Genomic DNA, 17,855 nt, shown 5'->3' with positions numbered 1-17,855 from the left:
CTATCAGCTTGCGTCGTTGGCACGCATACCCGATCTATCCTTGTCGGTGTTGGTTTGCTGTCGATTTTGGTACCACTGAACTGTTAACAGTAACTCACTCTGTGCCCTATCTTCTTGTTGATAACGAATCCTATTACAGTTACACCACTTTTTGCTGCTGTTAATATTAACATATATTCGTCTGACTAAAAGTCCTCTTCTTCTTACAATTTCACTTCACTGACAACTAATGTCTCTAGATTGAACCTTTGGATTTCCCTTCTCAGATTTTCTTGCTTCCCTACCATGTTCAAGCTTCTGACATTCTACCCTCTGACATAGGCATATACACTGTCGGAAGAAAATAGTATACCCTTCTAGAGGATTCGCTCAAGATTTATTGTTGTAACAGCGCTTATGGAAGATCTGAAACGATTACATTTACAGAGCAGTTGTACAAACAGTTCTGAAATTCCAGATGTCGACCCTTGCTGAAACACCAATGTTAGTGTTTGAAGAAGCCTCCACGGTGGGCAATGTAGGTGTTGAATGTGTCAGCCAGACGATTTTATAGATTGCTAGTACTGTCGTTGGTTATATTAAGCCACGGCTATTCTCCCTGTTCCCGTAGTTTTGTAAAAATTCTTGGCTGACCAGTCGCACAAGTCACTTCTCGTCCCATCATATCCCATACTTGCTGAATTGGAGACAAATCCGGAGATGGTGCTGGCCAGGGATGTTGCTTGCACCTCTTGCACAGCACGTTGAGTTTCACGCGAATTTTGTGGATGAGCATTACTCTTTTGGAGCAACACAACAGCTTCTTGTTGAAAGAAGTGTAAAAGTATGCGTCTAACAACATTCTGCACTTACCGAGTGCTGTTTAGCGCTCCCTGCAGATATACCAAACGTGAACGAGAGTTGCAGTTTATCTCACACCAGACCATAAGGTCTGGAGTGGGGCCAGTGGATGTTGGATCAACGAATTCTACAAGACAGTGCTCACCAGGTCGAAATCGTTCGCTCAAACTTCCATCACTTGCGTGCAGGCAGAATAGCGTTCCATTCCGTCTTCCAAGCGACCCTCCTACGTCACCAGTCGTGGCAAGTGGCGTGAGAGAAAGACGGGCAAGAGATGTGCGTGTCTGTATTCCCCCTACTAATAATCGGTTCGCAACAGTTCGTGTTGACACGTTTAGGCTCACAAGTCCTCTTGCCTCTGCTGTGCTAGGTGAGCGGACTACCATTGCTGCCCTTAATAATACGACGATCCTGACGGGAACCTTATGCTGCTTGGACGTCCAGAACCTGGTCTATCGGTGTGAGAACGTTCAAGTGACCACTGATACCAGTATCATTGCACAGCTGAGGTGGCACGTCCAACTTGTGTAGCAATTCTTCCCAAGGGCCATGCCGCAATTCGGAAGACCATAGTTTGACCCCATTCAGTCGGGCTCATTTGGGTGTAGGAAGCACGAGTGCTTCTCTGTGGTGAGGATTCCTGGTTGCTGCTGACGTGTACACCAAACTGAGCTTTCTGGCTCAGAAGATTCCCTCTTAGAAGGTAGACAATGATGGCGCTCTGGTAGCTACACCACTACCCTCTCTGTTGGTGGACGACGTTGAAACCATTAACAAATGGTTCAACTGGCTCTGAGCACTGTGTGACTCAACTGCTGAGATCATCAGTCCCATAGAACTTTGAACTTAGAACTACTAAAACCTAAATAACCTAAGGACATCACAAACATCCATGCCCGAGGCAGGATTCGAACCTGCGACCGTAGCGGTCGCACGGTTCCAGACTGTAGTGCCTAGAACCGCTCGGCCACCCCGGCTGGCGAAACCATTATCAGTAAATGTGCTATCCCCCAGGTGGCATGTGCTGTCATCGGGTCGAAATCGAGTCGTCTCTTCAGGCATAGTAATTTCTTTTCCTTCAGTGTAGTTTTTCGCTGGTTAGTAATGCATGAGGTGAGTGCCCGGTTAGCCGTGCGGTCTAACGCTCGGCTTTCCGGAGTGGGAAGGAGCGCGTGGTCCCCGGCACGAATCCACCCGGCGGACTTGTGTCGAGGTCCGGTGAGGCGTCCAGTTTGTGGATGGTTTTTAGGCTGATTTCCATCTGCCTCAGCGAATGCGGTCTGGTCCCCCTTATTTCGCCTCAGCTACACTATGTCGGCGATTGCTGCGCAAACTGGAAACCTGTCACCAAATGCCTATAACGTGCCGTATCACATCTGCTGTGAAAAACTTAGGGATAATATTCTGTTCGTGTATGGGTTTCTCGTTTAAAGAAAGGAGACACTGATTGCGCTATATTCTACTAATTTTCAGTGTTTTCTAGCATCTCATTTTACTATTTTTGATTCGTTTCCTCAATTTTGTTTCGATCTTCATCACGTATAGCAGTGCCTTAAATCTGAATTGTTTCATAATTTAGAATTCTGTGTGAAGTTGTTTCATGAAAAATAAAAAGGGCAACGCTGGAAGATTGACACGGTCTTCTTTTTACTGTTCGCAGGTCTGACGGTCGCACTTGCGAAGACGTGGACGAGTGCCTGTCCTCGAACCACGGATGCCAGCAGCTGTGCGTCAACACTCTGGGGTCCTTCACCTGTGCTTGCAAGACCGGCTTCCGGCAACGTGGAGACGCCTGTGTCGGTCAGACTCGCACTCCTTGGCATCTTGCAATGCGTCTTTTCTCTTTGATATTCTACGTTCATTTTCCATTGATATGATTAAGTGATACACATTTGTTTTGTTGCTGGACGGGACGTCACGCTATTAGAAAAGTTATGCCCTATGTGACTGCTGTTTCAGACGTGGACGAGTGTGAGATAAACAACGGTGGTTGCAGCTACTTGTGTGTGAATTCTCCGGGTTCCTTCCACTGCGTCTGCCCCAAGGGCTTCAGACCTAGTGCTAGGTGAGTCAACGACTATCTTCCTTGCTATTGAAATATATTTCGTGTTGCACTATTATATTTTTTTGTCTATCATTCACTGAGAAAAGTATTTTTCTATGCCACAAATGTTGTGGTGTTGATATGTAGCTCTCTGATTCCATGCCATCGACTTAAATGTGGATAGTACTTTTTTAGTTTAAAACACTGTGTCACTGCCACGACATAGTGTCATTCCAAAAGTTGATGAGCTCTTAGCTAAACAAAAATTTGCATTGGCCTATAGAAACATAGACGAACAACCACACGTAATAATATACCACATAGAGAAGACAGTGGTTCCAGTGAAATATCTAGGACAACATTTCAAAAGTTAAAATTTTGTGACAGTCCCTGATGTTTAGTATTCAAACAAAAACTTATAAGTGGCTCTAAATGAATCAGTATGCGTATGAAAAATATAATCTACTATTTGTAACGTGCTTGACTCGTAGATAATGTTTGTAGCGGAAATCTACGTAAAACGATAAATAATTATCAACTAGGTGAATAATCACGGTTTTACAAATGTGAAAATGTTGGTCAAAATTCGAGAGTATCATGAATCAAACTGAAAAACAAAGTAGTATTACTTTATCCTCCCTATCGGGATAGACCATATCACGAATCAGTAACATGCAGTACAAAAGCATAAAACACCAGGGTACGGGTGCACCGGACAATAGTGAATCATTCGAAATGAGCCACAGGCAGCAGAGAGTTTAAGAACGAACTGATAAATTATTTCAAGAATACGAACACATTTCTGTAGTGCCTCTGGTCTTTGTGTATGGTGTATGCAATCTAGATTGGTCTGTTTCGAGGAATGAAATTCAATACTCTTTGTGAACTGGAGTTTCTAACATCGTTGAACAAAATGGTAGACACTGAGAAAGTCAACGAAAATGGAACCGAAAACACTTGTTCCCAGTGTACTTTGTAAAGAAACAGAGTATTAAACCTTTTTTTTTCGTGGTTCGACTGGCGACACGTAACATCTTAGGTAGATTCCATTCGCGCTAACAATTACTCTTCGTTCTGGTCTGTGCCCTTCATAAGGTGTGTGGCTTACAGATAACAACCTGTATGTAGCAGTCCCGTTATTTTCATTCTCTTAATGTTAATTCCATTCTAAAATAAATGTTATAATCATTTCGATCCATCCAGATGACAAGTGACAGTTATCTGTTTTGTTTGATGTAACCATTGAATGTGTAACGCCGAAGGTAGTCTCGTAATTAGTTTAATGTAACAAAGAGTTCTTCTTGTAGGGCAGCCGCAACTACACAATTTCATTTTTTTAACTGAAGGAACAACACAACAATTACTAAATCAACAAAATTTTTATTGCTGACAAGACCAGTTTCTGAATAATGAAACTCTATCATCTGCTGTGAACTACAATGATCAAAAAATTAGTAACAAAACAAGAGCGAGTAATCCTCAACAAATCGATAATACAAAGGATAAGCAACTATACGCGTGTAAGAACATCTAAACGAGTCATTAAAAAGAAGGCGGAACGTTACTCACATAAAAAACACTTAACTGAGTGAGGTCCTCTTCCTCACCAAAGCTGTCTCGGAACAAACGATCCATGTCTGAAGTACAAAAGGAGAAATCCAGGTATTTATAAAAAAATTATTAGGACGAGACGACAAGAGTCAACTGAATGACAGAGATTGTGAGATGCGATAGAAAAGGAAAGGGAACACATCATGTAGAAACATTTACATAGATTACGTGGACAGTTCCCTTGCTACCCAACCGGCCACAAGAACAGGAAAACCGTGACTAGTACATAATAGTTGGGCGTGAATAGTGAGGGCGTGCATCACTCGTGACGAAGACGCAGTATAAACTAGAGCTATGACAGGTGGAACGTTTTAAACCGGAAGAGTGGGAAAATCACAGTGCATATACTTCAGACACGGAACTTTTGTTCCATAACGACAACTGAGTGTAACATACCGTCTTCCATTTTACTGATTCTTTTAGATGTTCTTAAGTGGGTGCAGTTGTTCATCTGTTACATTTTTAATGTTTTGAGGATTACTTGCCCCAGTTTTGCAACACATTCTTTTGATCGTTACAGTATACACCAGGTAATGGAACTTGAGTATTCCCAAGACGGTCATGTCAGCAAGAAAATTTCTGTTGATTTAGCAACTGTTGTGCGGTTCCCTCAGTTCCCAAAATTTAATCTAAATCTGCTAGACTTCATAATGCTAGGAAGCGTCCGGAAAATAAATTTTGTAGTAGTCTTCATCACGGCGACGGAATGCAGAGTATGACGCAAGAAGCGCATACATGTAGGAAGCAGAGACACGGCGTCAGGGCATGACCGGAAGGCGTCCATGAGGAAGATCTCTAAGAGCTTCTAGAGTCTTCTAAAAAATTAGTAGCTGGCCTCCCGGTCTCCGGAAGTTTAAAAGACCCAGTAAAGTTGCGGTGACACCCGTCAGCGTCTGATACCACTTCAGATATTTCTAGCGTCTTTCATAGACTTCAGACACGTCACCTTCCACAAGAGAGTATTACAAGTTTTATTCTGATCTTAACAGTAGGAAAAATAATAATTTTTTGCCGTGCTATTTTCTTTTGCAGCCCCACTCGTGTCAAACTGACGAGTCCTCTTACTTGGCTGAATGGTGTCATCTCAGGTTTACTGCGTATTTTAAACTTCTGTATACTGGAAGGCCACCTACTAAGAATGTTCTAGAACATTCTCGAAGCTCTTTTAGGCCGTCCACATGGCCACCTTCCCATCACGCCCTGACTGCATACCTCCCCGTCCTCTAAGTAAAAGACACTTACGTCGTACTAATTAACCTTGGGAAGGTTCTTACACGTCATGCATCACGCAACCGTCTACAGTTCTTCATCTGTTTTTGTTTCTTTTTTCAGTTAGTGACAGAAATAAAGACAATACATGTTTCAGATCTTAAAAATCTTGAAAACGAGATCACAGTCCATTTTAGCGATTAGGAAGCATTTTTCTGTAGTAAAATTCACGCTGATGCCATTATGAAAATATTTATTTAGAGTCTGCGTAATTTTTTAGATCAATCAAATCGCTACATAAGTTTGCGCGGATGATAAGTTTCACGAGGGACGTTCAATAAGTAATGTTACACTCTTTTTTTCTCAAAGCAGGTTGGTTTTATTCGGAATTTCAATATACCTCATCATTCGCTTCTCCTTTGGCCACAAAATCCTATTTTTCAACACAATTTTCGTTCAGTGCGACAGCCTTCGCTATGTTACTGGTCGACGTTGGAGTCAAAGTCTTGCTGCATCAATAACCTCATCATCCATGTACTGCTGCCCGCAGAGTGCATCCTTCATTGGGCCAAACAGATGGAAAGTCTTGTGTTAGGTAACGAGGAACCCCTTCGAAAAACTGAGCTGAGAGACTAGTGCGTCAGCACTATCAACAGAGATGTCCAATTGGGCAGCGAGGTGTCTTGGTAATAATCTGTCGATTACCTTGAATGAGACTGTACGCATGTTCCGACATTACAGGAGTCACGCAGGAGATGGAAAAGGTTTGCGTGACCTTGTTGCGACGACGAAAGGCGCCTCGCCCAATGACTCTCCGTGCTTTTGTGTACTTACAGGTCTTTCCGTAGATATTCTGCAAGCGTCTATGAGTGTCTGCGATGCTCTGGTTTTTCGTCAAAAGAAACTCAATGGCTACGTAAAACGCTGTCACCTGTCGGAACAACATGCAACTATGGCTGCTGACGTCCCACAACAAATCCCGCAATTTTCCAGTCGAAACTGGGCGAGGAAAAAAAAGAAAAACGTTGCAATATTTACTGGACGCCTCTTGTGTTAACTGTTTTGTATTTTAGGTTCTCGTCTGTTGGCAGATAAGTTGCCATTACTCAATTGCCATTACTCAACAGATTTTAATCGGTTTATTCAGACTGGGTTTATTAAACGTATAAGGGAAGTATACGGAATTATGGTCACCTGTCCACCTACTTTATGTCGCAGCGCTTCAGTGTGGTGGTGGCATTATGTGTAGTGACAGTCATCCTTTGGTACAGCATTCATCCTGTACTTCGCAGTCTTCATTATCGATGGAGATCTGGGAAATAAATCGAGTGATCAGATATACACTCCCTGACGCTGAAGGGTAAAACAGCCTGAAAAACCACACTTGGTTCTTCAAAGTATCCGTGAGTTGTATGGTTACGAATTGCCAAGTTGCTTAAACACCCTGAGAGATGTCGTCGCTATTTCTCAAAAAGAAGGTAGCTGATTAAGTGCACCGAAAGGGGGAAAAAAAAATATTGTGGTTCTGAGTACAAAAAGTGTTTAAGCGAACATGGCGTGGCGAAATTTCTTATAATAAATACGCTCAAACAGGGTTCCCAAACCGTACTACCGTGCGAAATTGATCCACAGTATTGCAGTGAATATCTCCAAACACAAGCAACCTCGTTCACATACTTAAATTATTTGTCAGACCACAATTTTTTTTCCTAACCGTAAGTGATCTAGTTGATGGGCTCGTTACACTTGACAGATGACTGCTTAAATGTATCCGCGTGTACTGTGGGTGGAACAGTGGACATTTCCTGCAAGAGCACATTTTCCAGATTAAGCAACCCGTAGATAATAATGATATGTCGCCAAATTTACTGTTATAAGGATTATCCACGACCGCCACTGCTTTGCACTGTCTCGCTGAGCGACTGAACTATTTGAACGTTTTACATTGCCACGACGGTATCTATTTCTATCTTCGACTCAGCACCTTAACTAGTACAACTATCAAATATTTCGCAAATGAAGCCGTTTGGGAGGCTTCAAACTCACGGATCCCGATCATCGCGTTTTTATAGTACAGCACTGAAACTTTTATTTACACAGGGTGATCCAAAAGTCCGTTAACATTTGAAAATTCTGTTCTCGGACGTAACACTGTAGGTAGAGACGTAAAATTTGACACTTGCTGGAAAGGACTTGAAATTTAATGAAACCAAGAAGTAGTGCACGAAGTGACCAACAGATGCATTTCATATGACACAAAAGCAATAATTAGCGTAGCAATTGATTTTTAGTGAAGACAGTGTTCTTTATAGTAAATTTTCAACATGTCGGCCGCCCTTTATCAAGAATAGTTTAGGAACAAGGTTGTGAACAGCACTGCACAGCAGATCAGGGTATGGTGAGAAACTGATGTCGGATGCTGCCTTTTAGAATCCCTAATGTGGGCTAATGATCGCGGTAGACCTGCAACTTCAGGTAACCCCACAACCAAAAATGACACTAATAACACAGATTGGGGTCCGGGGGCTAGGAAGGCCAAGCGTGAGGGACGTGGCGGCTCAGCGCGCGGTCCTCACCAAACGATGTATGCTTTAGATCCGGCCAGGCTAGGGATGACCTGGCTCCCTGTCTCACTACAGCTCGTTTTACACACGGCTCTCACGCGACGTCACTGACGTGTTGCTGTTCAGAGCCATCTGTTGGCACTGTGTTTTTGCCCTGTTTTCGGTTTCATTCAAAAACTCTCCCCTCCCGAACGATAGCGACCGGCCGCCTTGTCATCCTCAGGCTATGGCCGCCACAGGATGCGGATGTGGACGGGCATGTGGTCAGCACACCGCTCTCCCGGTCGTATGTCAGTTTCCGAGACCGGAGCCGCTACTTCTCAATCAAGGAGATCCTCAGTTTGCCTACAGAATTTTTAAAGCATAAGGAAAGATAATAAACAATAAAACCAGGCGATAAAATGGTGACCTATATTGTAAGACGGCGGAATATTGTGGAAAGTTAAAACATAAAACAAAGGGTTGGCGATGCTAATAAAATACACATGAAGCAGACAGGTAAAATAGTAGACAGGCAATTAAAAAAACACGGCGACAGTCTGGTTTCTGTTTGCAAGAGATATAAAAATCACACCCAGCGACAGTATGATTTCCGTTAGCAACACTTCGGAAAAGACGCACAACACTTAACACTCACTGGCAACACTGCACTAAAAAGTCGGCACGAAGATGACACACCACACCTGAGGGCAGATGAGGGGGGACCTGGACAGATGAGGGGAAAAAATGGGGGAGGAGAGGAAAAACGGAGTCGGGGTGGGAGAGGGAACCGACGGAGGGAGAAGAAATGCAGTAGTCAATGTGAAACTATTTTATCTGACACGTACTCCATATATTTGAGAGCAGTGCCTTGATTCATCGCTAACGAATCGTCGTCATGGAGTTCGCGATTCCTCTTTAAATTATTTTCTGTTTTGTTTTGACAGACATGCGAGGGTTGGCCAGAAAGTAATTCACCGCATTTTTCCCGCGCGAAAGCAATGCTACGAATGCGAAACCTTAGTCGTCCATTATTTTAAGCCTCCAGAGTGAGCGCGCCAAGTTTGCGCCACTTCCGACAGTTTCAAAATGGCGTCTGTATGCAATATACGCTACAAAGCAACGTGCCATGATTGAATTTCTCACTGCAGAGGAAGAAACGTGGGGAATATTCACAAATGCTTGTGGAAAGTCTATGGAGCATCTGCTGTCTACAGAAGTACATTCACTCTCTGGGCACGGAGGTTGAGGTCATCAGTAGGCGATTCGGCGGAGCTCCATGATTTGCAGCGGTCGGGAATACCATCCATAGCTGCCACACGTAACATGTTGCATGGAGCTTCCATTTGGTTGAGCCATTAAAAAAATGGTTCAAATGCCTCTGAACACTATGGGACTTAACATCTGAGGTCATCAGTCACCTAGAACTACTTAAACCTAACTAACCTAAGGACATCACACACATCCATGCCCGAGGCAGGATTCGAACCTGCTCCGTAGCGGCCGCGCAGTTCCAGACTGTAGCGCCTAGAACCGCTCGGCCACTCCGGCCTGCGGGCCATTAAAAGATGCGGTTCGTGGAAGACATTTTGAGGATGAAGAGGAGTTGATTCTCACAGTGAAGCACTGCCGCCGCCACCAGGACAAGGGCTGGAGGATGGCCATATAACGGGATGGAGGTGGCGTGGAAAAATGGGGTGTGTAGATGAAACAGCATTCTCTCGAGTGTGTAATTCTCATTACGTTCAAAACATAATTGTGGAAGAAAAGAAAAGTTGTGCATTACTTTCTGGGCAACCCTCGTAGAACACAGCGATAACGATGGACTCGGGGCCCAGCGATCCCCACACCTTTTTTATGTAAGGTTTGCCCAGTGGTATGTGCGATATGGAGAGAATCATTCAATTTGCACACAGTTTTAGGTCACAGTAATGTCTTATAAGCGCAGGGCAGCTCACACTTGCAAAATGTTAAATGTACGTTGTCAACGACTGAATTCTTACATTTCATCAGATTAGTCCATTTTAAGGGGAGTCATGGTTCTATACGTGTACTTTTGTGACTCTTTCGTCAATTAGCATCGTTTCTAGCGCTCACATACACTGATAACTGTTCTCCTTTGCGGGTACAGATATTTTATTTCCATCCTTTCTACCAGCAACGCCTTATTGCCTTACTCTGGTTATTATTTTTGCCTAACACATGGCCATTCTGCTGACCAGGAACCGGACGGTGTGCGAGGACGTGAACGAGTGCACGGAGAGGAACGGCGGCTGCAACATGGACTGCGTCAACACGCCGGGCAGCTTCCTGTGCGTCTGCAGCGACGACTTCGTGCTGGACACCGACGCAAGGACATGTCGTGGTACGCTGCCCGTTCACAGGGTTGGTCCACCAGGCCTCCTCATTGCTCTAACCGTGCGACACCTCTCAAGGGTGTCCGGGTACTTTCCTGCGACCATCTGACGTCACATTGTAAATACAGTAACGGTGATTCAGTAATGATGCGACTAACTTTCAGGGATGGAGCAGAAGGGTAATGTATCAATTCGAAGTAAGCAGCTCTCGTGCGGAGGGTATAAGCGAAAACCGTTCTGATGCATCTGACATTTGACCTCTTCTACTGTAAGCTTCGCTTTCCAGGATTTGGATGGATGTGGTATAGTCCAACACAAGAACAAAACGAAGGGTAAACATGGGCTCTAAAGTGCATACCTTAAGGCATACAACCACCTGTTAACTTTTGCTACTGAGAAAAACATCTCTTCTCTGAAAAAGTGTTCGTAGCTCTTAAGGTATGCACACTAGAGCCCAAATTTACCTCACAATTATTTCTTGTTTTGATTGATACTACTCCTTCCAAAATATGGAAAGCAGAGAGCTTGACGAAGAAGAGGTCTACTATCAGAGGTACCAGAAAGATTTTGACTTATAACTTCCGACTCGGTAGTTTCCGGATCAGGGACCCTTAAACTGATAATTGCCCTTCTCCATCGTCCCTGAAAGTTTGTAACATCATTACGGAATCACCCTGTACATGAAAATGAAATTCAGGGTTATTAATAGATTTTAGGTATGGATTAGGTAGTGAAATCCCACCCAGTAAATTGTCTTTAACTCCTAATGACGACAGCTGCAGAGAGATTTCTTGTAATGAAAATATTTTTTTATTAACACAAAGATTTGTTTATTATAAAGTGTAACGCAATCTGGCAAAATTATACTTACCGCTTATAGTAGACTTTCTATAGTATAAATATCACTCTGACACTAAGTGCTACTACGTAACATAAGGCTATTCATTCGAGCGAGTAGAGAACTCCAAAGTACCAGAAATCTATACAGTATGCATTGAAAATTGCACAGCATAAATAAAAGCTCTTCTAAGCCTAAGAAAAATATTTGCTGCCTACTAAAGTTCCAGGTGCTCTTTGCACTATCCACACGTTTCGCAAACAGCTATCGAGATACAGATACACTGTCGTCATCCTAGCACTAATACCGTACAATTGTGTATTTTGCTACGCCAAGGACGTGGGGTCGAGTACAGGTACCTATACACTCTCCATGCCACTCTACAGTGCGCGTCAGAGGGCGTCTCGTGCCAACATTATCGACGTTTTGTTCATAATCCGTATCAGCCACTCACGCTAACTCTGTAGTTTCATTCTTACCACCTCTGCCGACGATGTGCAATGGAAGCAACGGAATTTTGGCACAGTATTCCTGGAAGGCCACTTATGGAGATTCCACTAATAGGATTTTTCAGGAACAACCGAGGATTTCATCAAAGACTACCATTTAAGTAGATCTGTAGACTTTCTCGTCCTTTATCAATAAAATTTAAGTTTTCTCTTCATTAAGCAGCGTCGTTTTCTTCTTATAGAAACTCGACGATTTGCCTTCTTTCCTTCTGGCGTCATATCGCGTGCTCTGGTGTATTCAGTCAACTGACATGGCCTATCACTCACAAGACTTTACTCACATTTCCATTTACGTTCCCTTATAATTGACGTTACACTTTCGTATCGGGAAAATCTATTGATTACCAGCGTTGCAAGCGTTTATGAATTATTTTGAAGTCTGCCGCCACGACTACTTAATAAGGATTCTAAAATTCTAGAGACGGTGTCATATGCGGTTTGTTTACAGATGTACCATACTCTCACAGAATCCTCCGATGAAAGTTAAGTCTTCTATTCGCTTTCCATAATGATAATTTCATGTGTTCATCCCATTTTTGTTAATTCCAGTACTAATAGTGTAATCTTGTAAGTTCGTAGCTCTACATGTTGAAAATGTGCCTGGCGTCAACAAGAGAGGTTAACGATGTTCACCAGATGGAAAATGAAATAACATGGGTGCTCATATTAGGAGATGAGTAGAAGATAATGCTTCCGTATGGCTCCAAGTCTGTTTCGTAACATCAGGTTAAGCACTTGAGAAGCAGATACTCGCGACCGACTCGTGCATCTGTTAAACACTGATTAGGAAATAAAACAAGGAAATATCAGTGTCCTTTCAATTACAGCACTTTCTACTTCTACACTCTCCTCAAAAATTCCTGAAACACAGATTTAACATAATTATTGTAATGCCTTAAGTATCGGATGGAGATTTAACGGGAATAAGTAGGACATTTAAGTCGTGGTTGTTACCATTTAACCTATTTGTAGAGGATAGCGTCGCTTGTTTAATCACTACCCAAGTAATAGAGTCTTTGCGCAGTACTGCTAAATTACATCATTCGCCTGACTTTTGTCACCAACATTCTTGATCAGTTCTGCAGGAATGTCAACAGCACCCATTGCTTTAAGAGCTTTCTCAAATTCTTCCTCTTATTTTCTTATTACATACTCCGATAAAGCTGTTTCGTCATACAATTCCTCAATGTATTCTTTCCATCTCTTCACCACGTCTTAGACAAAAAGCATTTTCCTCTCTGTATGTTCTAATACACCCTAATTCCTTAAAAAAATTATTTGCTGTTCTGTAGGCTGTATCAGTTCTTGAATTTAGCATATTCTCTTCCAATGTTCTGCGCACCTCCCCAAAAAAACTTTCTTTTGCTTTCCTAACTTTTCTACTGATTAAATTCCTTAGTCTTCTGCATTCAGTTTTCTCTTGTTCATCATTTGCACTTTTCCACAGCCTTCTATTTTCGACAAATTAAATAATATCTGCTATAAACCATGTCCTCTTATTTTTGGGTCACGTTTTCCCAGTTTTCTTTTCTGCTGTATATGTACACGAGATTTAACTTTTTCCCAGTCTTCTTTTGCTCCACCATGTTGTACCGATTCCGTCCATAGTTGTAATCTGCCAGGAAGTTTTAAAATAGAAGTCTCGTACTCCTAAGTGTGTTTCTTTGAGAAGTTGTATAAAAAAGCGTACAATCTTTTGTTAGCGTTTAGCCACGTCTATAACCGATTCCCCTGCCAAAAAATCTTCGTAGACGTTGTACTGTAACTCTGTAACTACTCAAAAAAAGAAAAAACATTAACATTCAAATACATTTACAGTGAACTTCTAAAATGTCCTCAATTATATACATTGGTGACCTATCCGTCCACTTCAATAATGAAATACATCAATTTAAGAGAGTACTATGGCATTGAGACGGGCTGGAAGTTCAGTGCAAACGAGCAGCGATACAAATCTAAAATTTCCGGATTCTACCCCAATTGAGGTTAGGATGTTTTTTTTCTGTGTCACGTCAGCTTCAGCTTGTGATTTGTTAATGAGAAATAAGCCGATTTCCACCGTGTCCCACAGTCCTTGTTAAACTGTAGGCCCCCGTACTACTAGCTGGGTAAATAAGTTCAGTTCCAGGAAGGCAGGCTGTATCGTCTACGATACGATTATTCTCAGTCAAGTACAGAGGTATTTTTTTTTTAAATTCTGAAACAGAAGAGCACTTTGTTGTCATTAGTTGAAACTGTGTACCTAAGCAACCAGTGTGGTATAATTATAAACACGAATATGTTAATAATCTCACATCGTTAATCTAAAGTCTGTTTGGCAAAGACAGTAACACATTTGTATGAACTATATGAATTTGTCAAGTGTATAAGGATCTAACATGCATTGTTTATGTGCACTGTTGTTCGTTAAAAAACTGCAACACCATGAGGATGGCATATAACGGTTGTTAAAATAGCCTGAAGAGGATATGCAAGTAAGTAGAATTTCATCGCAACTGCCCAATGTACAGGTAGTGGACAAAAATATGGAAATACCAAAAACACAACACATTGCCATGTCCAATACAGTGAAGGAAACCAGCTAGCATTCAAAACAGCTACCAGTCGTCCTTTGTGGTCATCATGGCTCCTGTAAAATACTGGCAAGCATAGGTAACGGTGATGGAGGTGGATAGCAATCACGTACGCTTCTCTAAAAATAGATGCCAGAGGCTGAACAATATTGAAATCTGGTGACTGGTGGTCCCGAGAGATGCGACAGTTCATCTTTGTGCTCAGAAAATCAATCCTGGACGATTTGAGCTGTGTGAACAGTGGCCCTGTCGCCTTGGAACAGAGCAGCTCCACTGGGGAACAAACACTGTACCATGCAATGGATGTTACCATCCCAAATTGTCACATAAGTCTTGGTGGTAATGTGACTTTCCAGAGTAACTACCCAGCCCATGCAATACCATGATATGGCTTCCCAAATCATCACCGGACGCTCGTCCTGTAGGGACGTAATCTCGGTCAGAATTTGGTAGCAGTGTGAAACAAATCTCAGGCCAGCAAATAACTTCCTTGCATTGCTCCATAGTCCACGTTTTATGGCTTCGGTATCGAATATCTGAGTTACGGGCGTTTGCATCACTAATGAGTGGTTTTGGAATTCCAGTTCATCCTGCAATTCCCTGCTTTTGGAGATCCCTTTGTGTTGTTTTGTCACTGAGATAGTTAGCGAGTACGACATTCAGAGCTGCAGTTTACCTTTGCGTCTGCCATCACCATACTTTTCGTCACAATCCCCTTTAATAACCGTCTGTCACTATCAACAGACACTTCTTTTCGCGTTGTGTCCTAAAGCATGACGTTCACATGCTTTGCCTGTATGCGGTATAAATCTTGAAACACCAAACATTTCGGACCCCTTGGTTACGGAAGTAACTACCATAACAAGAACACCAACAATTTTCTCTCGTTCGAATTCACTCACCTCTGATATAATGCATTCAAAAGTACTCAGAACGCTGCTTGGTCATAACTGGCACTTTTGCTGAGGATATTGGAGAGGTGCCGTTCGTGTTCAAATACAACAGCGCCACCTGCAGTCTTAGCTAGCATCTGCGTTTATGTTCAACATGCATTTCTCGCGTTGTTTTCGTACTGCTGTCCAATCATTGTAGGTATCGAATTCGACAGCGTCTGGCATGTGGCCCACCGAGACTATAGGCTGTCGTTCCAAGATGATCGTTATCCTAGAACTGTCATCCGGACTTTGAATCGATGGGTTATGTGGGCTATAGTCAACGCCATGAGGGATCTCACAGTCCCAATGTGGCTAGCGCCCGCTAGGACAGACATAATATTCCCTAGGCCGTGCATGATCACGCAGTCATTTCAATAGCTTGAGTCAGGAAATGGCTTTTTTGCATCCAGACACGTACCCAGATTGTCAGCATAACAACCACTGTTACAGCCTCGCTTGACAGAGAAGGTTTTCGACTACACTGCGTACAGGAATGGCACCTCATCGTGTTTTCATGTGTCCCAATTCTGAGAACTGCATAAATTTGGACGTATCCGTCCGTGAAGGCTCCGAGAACCGAATGCCGCCAGGTTTTATTCGTCATGATCAAATGGGCTCAGCTCCAGACGGTATGGCAGGGCATATCATCGGGTACACAGCACTATTATCTCCGGTTCACAAAGGCTTTTATTTTGACAGTGGGCCTTAATTTTCTTATGTCACAAGGCTGGTGGTTCTGACCAGCTTTCAGGCCTTCATGATGTTATCTTCCAACAAAATATCGCAAGACCACATATTGCCCGCGTTATCAAGACCTACCTAGGCACATAGGTCAGCATATTCTCCATATCTGCAACACGTGGCAAACATCTTCTCATTGATTTCTGACAGATTGGCATGCCACCATATGCCAGCCACTACGATGAATGGTAGGTGATAGAGTTAAAGACCATGGAACGACATACCAGTATGTGCCACGCACGCCCAATTCGATGTGGTGCCCACCTGGAATAGAGCCATTTTCCATGCGCAGAGATGGCCGTCTGCTATGAGTACTAAATTTGGCACCGAGCATACCCCTAAATTTTCTACACATTACTATACTGAATACCTTCAGTAAGTCAAATTGTGTTATTTACGCTCTGACACAAAGAAAAAGAATGCACAACATAGGATTTTTCTAATTGGTCACAAATTGATACTCATGCAACTGTTGACGGAAAATGCAACATGGTAAACTTTGGCAGGCTATGGATGACTGGCTGACGGTGCAGCGTAATGCTACCGCGCAGCTGGTGAGTATAATAAACAGGGGACATGACGATATTAATGTATAACGTTTCCCGAATTTCATTCCATGTAGTCAGTTGGGCAGTAACTACGGCTCGCAGAACCATGGCCGTATAGAGCGTCAAGAAGGAAAATCAAGGCCGCGGATCCAAAATTATAATCGATCCGACGTGCAACTGGTGTTTCAGTGGTCACAAAGACTTCTTGCGCCTACTGCCGTTCACTTTTGTATACCACCAAGCCCGTTTGTAGTTGTGTCGAGCACATTAGGCCTCGAGTCTCATTAACTGGTGTGGAACAGTCTTCAGTGATGAGTTCTCCTTCGAACTGACCCCGACTGTAAGCGAAGACTTGTCAGGAGGCACCTCCGACAGCCGTGTCATACCAAACCGACTGTCGCCCACCCAACAACCAGGAGTGATAGTCTGGAGTGCTACTTCATTTCACAGCACAATCCCTTTGGTTGTCATCCGCGGCACCCTAACAGCAGATCGGTATCTGGACGAAATGGCTCTGAGCACTATGGGACTTAACATGTGAGGTCACCAGTCTCCTAGAATTTAGAACGACTTAAACCTAACTAACCTAAGACATCACACACATTCATGCCCGAGACAGGATTTGAACCTGCGGCCGCAGCAGTCGCGCAGTTCCAGACTGAATCGCCTAGAACCAATCGGCCACACCAGCCGGCAGTATGTGAACGAAATCTGCGTCCCGTTTTCTTGCCCTTCATGGCAAGTCATCCTGGGCTTACATTTCATCAAATAATGCCCACCCCGCATACGGCGAGAGTTTCTACCACTCGTGTTCGTGTTCGAAAAATCCTACCTTGGCCAGGAAGGTCGCCAGGTCTCTCATCAAGCGAGATCGTTCGGAGCATTGTGGGCAGGGTCCTCTAATCAGGTCGGGACAATGACGGTCTAGCACGCTGGTTGGAAAGAATCTGGCACGAGATCCTTAGGGAGGACATCCAACAACTCTGTCAAAGAATTTCGAGCCGAATGCAGGAGGACCAGAGGTGGACCAGCTCGTTATTTACTTGCTCAGTTTGTGAAGTTTTTTCTCTTTAATACGTCTTCCAACTTTACTGAACTTCTAATAAT

The 17,855-nt window shown here is 43.2% G+C and overlaps 1 protein-coding gene across 1 annotated transcript in view; it reads left to right on the top strand.

Moving 5' to 3' along the window:
• LOC126269980 (fibrillin-3-like) overlaps positions 1-17,855 on the top strand; it is a 737,299-nt gene that overhangs the window by 661,598 nt on the left and 57,846 nt on the right. Inside the window, exons 15-17 of the mRNA XM_049974034.1 lie at positions 2,501-2,640; positions 2,800-2,905; positions 10,470-10,612. Coding sequence (XP_049829991.1) covers positions 2,501-2,640; positions 2,800-2,905; positions 10,470-10,612 — 389 coding nt within the window. The remainder of the gene's footprint in view (positions 1-2,500; positions 2,641-2,799; positions 2,906-10,469; positions 10,613-17,855) is intronic.

The sequence above is a fragment of the Schistocerca gregaria genome, chromosome 1 (assembly GCF_023897955.1).
Source record: "Schistocerca gregaria isolate iqSchGreg1 chromosome 1, iqSchGreg1.2, whole genome shotgun sequence".
In the NCBI taxonomy this organism is placed as follows: domain Eukaryota; kingdom Metazoa; phylum Arthropoda; class Insecta; order Orthoptera; family Acrididae; genus Schistocerca; species Schistocerca gregaria.
The sequence above is the reverse complement of the archived record's forward strand: the minus strand, read 5'-3'. Positions and strand labels throughout refer to the sequence as shown.